Source organism: Neopelma chrysocephalum, unplaced genomic scaffold (genome assembly GCF_003984885.1).
Source record: "Neopelma chrysocephalum unplaced genomic scaffold, ASM398488v2 Primary Assembly neopelma1_125, whole genome shotgun sequence".
Classification (NCBI taxonomy): Eukaryota; Metazoa; Chordata; class Aves; order Passeriformes; family Pipridae; genus Neopelma; species Neopelma chrysocephalum.
Window position 1 is genome coordinate 243,303 of NW_020897787.1, and position 6,121 is coordinate 249,423.

At 49.5% G+C, this 6,121-nt stretch overlaps 1 protein-coding gene across 5 annotated transcripts in view; it reads right to left on the bottom strand.

Moving 5' to 3' along the window:
• PLEKHG4 (pleckstrin homology and RhoGEF domain containing G4) overlaps nt 1-6,121 on the bottom strand; it is an 83,399-nt gene that overhangs the window by 23,315 nt on the left and 53,963 nt on the right. For all 5 annotated transcript variants that reach the window (XM_027698231.1, XM_027698230.1, XM_027698233.1 and 2 more), the window contains exons 11-13: nt 5,455-5,593; nt 3,032-3,154; nt 2,337-2,528 (exon numbers count right to left, since the gene is read on the bottom strand). In XM_027698231.1, coding sequence (XP_027554032.1) covers nt 2,337-2,528; nt 3,032-3,154; nt 5,455-5,593 — 454 coding nt within the window. The remainder of the gene's footprint in view (nt 1-2,336; nt 2,529-3,031; nt 3,155-5,454; nt 5,594-6,121) is intronic.

The window sequence follows — 6,121 nt, forward strand, 5'->3', positions numbered from 1 at the left end:
CATACTGCACAGCAATTCCTGCCCTGGTCCTACAGCTGCAGGATGTATCCCCCCGCACTCCTGGTTTCGGTTGGCCACTGGTTCACAATACACACACGGTATATTTATACCACCAGCATGTTTATAGTTCTACTGAAACCAGTGAGATCAAAATCCTCCTTCCTCCCTAAGCCAGGTGCTCTTCCTCCACACCAAAGCAGTGTGCAAACACACCATGCCACCACCATTCCGTTTTCACTGGGGCAGTGCAGCATGAAAGGCACAACCAAGAGGGATGCTGCTGCTGCCAAGCACTGCATCCCAGTTTTTATCCACCAAAAAGAAGCTGTCATGCTCTCAGAAAAGAAATGGGCCACTGCTGGGCTCTGTGTAGCATTTGTGCCCCTAGGAATGGCCCAGGCTTTTTGAAAAAGGCTTTGAAGCTGTAGAGGAACACACTGCTGCTGAGGCATGTCCCACTACCCTGGCAGCCCAAGAGCTGCCACCCTGATGTAGATACCATGCCTGAACAGTGCATGGAGCAGCCTGGAGAAGAGAAGGCTCCTGAGAGACCTTAGAGCACCTTCCAGCACCTGAAGGGGCTACAAGAGAGTTGGAGAGGAACTTCTGATAAAGGCACGGAGTGACAGGGGAAGGGGAATGACTTCAAACTGCCAGAGGGCAGGGTTAGGTGGATATTAGGAAGAAATTCTTCCCTGTGAGGGTGGGGAGGCCCTGGCACAGGTTGCCCTGAGAAGCTGTGGCTGCCCCATCCCTGGAAGAGTTCAAGGCCAGGTTGGATGAGGCCCTGAGCAACCTGGTCTAGTGGGTGGCATCTCTGTAATGGCAGGGGAGTTAGAACCAGATGATTCCTTTAAGGTCCCTTCCAGCCCAAACCATTCTACGGTTCTATGATCATGTGCTACAGTCCACACATGTGCTCCAGAGACTTCCAGCTTTGGCTGGGTGGGTTCTTACAGGACCAATGTTTGGATTGACCACAGAATTGCCAATATGCCAAGCAAGGCTTGTTGCTTTGTGTGTCTCAGCTTATCAGAAGAAACATGATAAACCCCACCCTTCTCGGGATCCTTCCCAGGATCTCCTGTGATGGCAAGGTGTGTCCAGGGACCAGAGCAGCCCCTGAATGCCTGTGTTCAGTGAGGAAGCAGAGCACAGGTTCTTGCCATTCTCCTATGGCACAGGAAGCACCTTTCTCTCCACTTAGGGGGAAAAAAATTACACACTCCCACGGCAAGACAGCCCCCACCTGCACAACAAACTGCAGAGATGAGCCAGAGCAGACCTGCAGAGCATCACCAAACAAACTCAATCCTCACATGCCCTGACAGCAATGTTCCAGGCTGCCTTCACCACTTTCCTGCCTCACACAGGATGCTTCTCCATGTTTTCATGTTTAGCTGAATTTCCTCCCCCCTCCCCTGAGCACTTCTGGCTGCCAAGGCAGCTCAGAGACAGCAACTAAGTGGCACCTACATCTGGTACAGCTTAACTTTTAGTGTCTATTCTTTCTGGAATTTGAGAACTTCAATACCCAATGTTTGTACAAGTGTGGAATAAATGAAGCACAGGCTCCTTGGCCTTCTGTGCTTGCCAAAGCTGTATTTTAAAATGCACTTAGAAAATCCTACTGCTTATTCATCTGCAACTTCAGAAATTAAAGAACATCAAACCCAACTGCAGGTCTGCTGAAGGTTTGCACTAAACCAAGCTGGTGAGGTCAGGCACTCAGTCACCACACGCATTCTCTCCTCCTGCTTCCCAGATGCCTGGGACAACCCAGTCCCCTTGTCCCCTCAGCCACACTTCCCAGCACCCCATTCTGGGACTCCATCTCCTCAAGCAGGCCCCCACAGGGGAGGAGTTGGGCTGTATTGAGGACTGAAGAGCAGGGTGCTAATCCTGGTGGGCCAACAGGCTGAATTTTCCAGTGTGTAAGGATACAGTACAAACAAAATGCAGGCAGCCCACCCTGGTATGGTGGCCAAGATTGGACGTGACCAACCAGTCTTTTGGCCCTTGCCATCACTGCCATGATCCTTCTGTCCACTGGGGCCATGAAAGGGGTTTAAAAGCTCCAGCTCAGACAGCAGCAAACCTCTGTGTTTAACAGATGTGGACATTTTCTGAAATACACCTCCTCGCCTCCTTCCACACACTGACTTGAAGAAAATCACTGCTGACACATGAGCGTGAGGGAACTTTTGCAGGTTATAGATCCAGCTCCCTATTGGAGCAAACACTCCATTTCACACCCTTCATACAAAACCCAGCTCTGGACTGAGTCCAAGCAGGCTTTTTACACCCTCCCCTGTGCAGCAGATGCCTTGTCTTACCTTGTCAAAGAATTCATACAGCCTGACCGTTTCACAGATTCGGTGCCTGGTTTCATCCAGCTCAGTGCAGAACTCCTCCAGCTGATCTCTGTAGGTCTGCAGCTTTACCCTGTAAGAGTGCACATCCACAGAGGAAAAGTCTTCCCATCGATCCATCTTCTTTAATGCTTCCTGTCCCCTTTTGCAATATTCCTGAAAACAAAATCGGATTGCATATGAGGACTGAGACCCGACATGGACAGCAGGTAGTCTTCAAGGTCATTAACAACTAGGGTTAATTAGATGGGGTTTTAAAGTTCAAATCACATGAGCAGGGGTGTCTTTGTTTACAGTAGAATTCTGGAGCCCTGATCTCTTATGAGTTACACCAGTCACAGAGCAGCTTGTAAAAGCCTACACAGCAAGGGCCACGGGTCAATTAGGATAAAAAGGCCGTGTTACAAGCACATCAAGGGAGTAACCAAAAAATCCATCTTCCATCCCACTAGTTATTTTCCCCAGATTGGCAAATGCCATCTACTAAGGTGTTGAGCTGCTCTTCAAGAGGAGAGCAAGGATGCTGAGTAGTGTGAAGGAATGACACACACCTTGGTGATGAGCCCTCTTAGCATCGTGGGTTTGGCTGAGCACGTACAAGACACACGTTACCAACTCAGACGCTGGAGAATATATTTTTCCAATCAGACAACACTTACACTGGCAACAAGATCAAACTCCTTGAACTGCTTTTGTGCTTGAAGCAGCATCTCCAAAGAATCATCCAGGTTGACAGTTTCCTTTAGCCCTTTTTTGCCAACATTCTCAATCCAACTGCTGACCTAGGAGAAAAGGGATAAGCCCCATTATTAGTCACCCTGTGCTACTCACCAGTGTAGGCCTTTATGTGGAAAGAGCAAGGAACTGCTCTCATAACGCTGGTCATCTCATTACTGGAAAGAATGTGTGTGTAGACTGCTCCCCCCATCCAGGCCTTTCAGTCTGAGCCTCCTGCTAGGAGTTTTTCCACTTCAGGTTACAGAGTAATTGCAAAGCTCTGCTGTTGCTCACTAGCCTCAGGCATAAACAGGGCAAGCAGCTGCTTGGGCTCTGTTTCGGGTGAGCCATGGTCTAATGTGAGCTCTGAACCTGCAGACTGGCCCGACATTCCTATTATTGTTACCCCCAACTGGGATCAAATCTCCCTGCTGCCAGATTTCCTACATCACTTCCTTTCTCTGACTGGCAGCACATGAACCACGTCACTCTGAGGGTACTGATGGATTCTCCCCATCTGCAGCATTCCACAGTTCTCTGGGGCTCTCAGATACTGGTTTTCTGAAGGCAGCTCTCCACAAAACCAAGCAGCAACTGCAGGTTCCTCGACTGGGGGTGGCCACTGCTGCACTTATCAGCCTATATCCTCAAACAGGGGTGGAGGACTGGCTAACGAGACCCTCCTAAAGGCAAAGCAGTCCCAGGAGGCCGGGCAGGATAACACAGCATCTCCATCATCAGTGGGTTTTCAAAACAGGCTGGTAAACTTGTCTGCAATGCTCCAGGCATAGCTGCACCTGGGGGAAGGGACAGACTAAGTGCTTCCTAACGCCCACTAAGTGTTTCCTAACGCCCAAGCATCCTGTTCTCCTGTATCATCTAAATCCAAACCCCAACTCAACCACACAGTCCAGGACAAACTCCTAGTCTTGTACCCACAGAACAAGCCCACTGGGGTGGGTTCTCAGTACTGCAGAGAGACACACTGCTGCTGCCTAGAGCTCCCAGGCAGGCTTAAAAGTGGGAGCAGTTGCTGCCATCATTAGTGATCTCCAAGAAAAGTAAGCTGGGAACAGTCGGTGTTACTCAACTGAATAAAAAAAAAAAAGTTCAACTTAAAGCAGAGACAGGTTGCAGAGCCTGCCTTTGTGCCTTTTTTACATTTCTGCCTGGTATTAGGAACCTATATGTTTCTAAGAGAGTCTCTACCAGGTTCTTGCATCACACTTCTCGTCCTGAGCACACACTGCATGGCGCCCAAGTGTCTACCTCCAAATGGGAAGTCATTAAAACTCCTGGATCCACCTCAGCCTGTGAAAACAACAGGTAGGCTACAGGCTCCTTTGCAAATCCAGTTCCTTCCAGAGGAGAGGAGCCCAGAATCCCAGAAGAGCAATGGTGAAACGGGTCCTAATACTGATTTTTAAGGACACGTGAACCTTCTCAACCTTGATGAGTTGCAGCCCAGGAAATGGTGTGACTCCATAATCTCATGGTTGATTTCAGGCTTAAGGATCTGCAACACTGAAAGACTGATCAGCTCTTGTAGGACACTCAGACCTGGGCTACTCTATGACTTTTTAAGGTTCTCTATCTACATGGTTTCAGAGGTCTTTCTGAAAGCCAGTGCCTGTTTGCTTCAGTTATGCCATGGCTGTAAAGACCTTCAACAAGCACCATGTGAAGGGAAGCTGAAGGTCTCACAGCAGTGCAAGGGGGTCGAGCACAGCTCCTGGGCTAAGGACAAGAGGCCATTCCCTGCCTGGAGGCTGCACCCAAAGGCAAACCAATCTGCCTGTGGCTCCACCCACAGGGGAAGGAGTGTGCCTGGGCTTATCAGGTATCAGGGACCCGAGCACAGCACAGGAATCTAAACAACAGAGTGCACTGCAGGGATGGGCAGCCAGTGTGGGGCACGCTCATTCAGCAAACCCTGCAGGAGATACAGCCCAGAGGGGACACAGGCTTAGCATCAGCTTGTTGTCGTTGCTCTGCTGCTTCTCAAGGTGAAGCATGAAGAATGGCTCACCAACAGTCTTGCTGGCAGGGTCAAAAGACATCCACCAGTATGTGGTGCTTATTTATGAGCCACCTCACAGATGTTTATGGGGTTTGACTGGTCCACACGTAGAGAGAAGCCAGGAGACTTTTACCTGGCATCAGGAGATACCAGGCAAAACAGTGGGTTTGTCCTCAGCATGTCTGAAAACTCCATCCCAAATTCTTATGTTCAGTTGTTCTTTTTAAGCATCTCCAGGCACCACTGTACACCTCCACACAAGGGACCAACAGCTCCAGTTCCTGCTGTGGGACAGTGTCAGAGGGCAGCAGCAGGCAGTCACTGGAACTGACAGGCAGACCTTACCTCCTTAAAACACTCTTCCACTTTCTCAAACTCCATCACCAGCTCCAGTTCCTGGATGCGCTTGTTTGACAACATCACCAGTCGGTGAACGCCCTCATCAACTCGATTATAGAGCACGCTGGCAGCATCCAGGGCATCTCTGCAAGGGGACACAAGTCTGGTCAGGGGTTTTGCATTAGGTCCTTCCCCCAGCACTTCATGCAAACATGATCTGGCTAACAGCAGTGCTGCACTCATCCTCCCTGTGGGACCCACAGTGGCCATCTCCATATGGAGAACAGAGGAGAATATTGCTGCTCCTTGCACATTGCTGTGATTCAACACTCTGATCCCAATGCAGACAACCTGGCAGGAAGGACAAGAGCATCTCCTCCCAGCCAGGTTCCTTGCAAAATTTACTGTACTTGCCACACTTTTCAGCTTTTCATAAACACAGATTATTTGCATCAATGGGCTTTCACAAAACACAGGGTCAGGCAGTCTCAGCGTCTAAAACCACCATTTGAATTTAATTAAAATAAGTAAATAAGCAATCACTAGTAAGCAAATCTTTCCCGAGTGACAACAACAATATAAAGCACCTAATGCCCCACTCACTCTCAGGATTTCCACCAGCCAAACAAAAAGGCGAAGCGTCCAACAGCCCAGCGCCAAGAGAAATGGGATC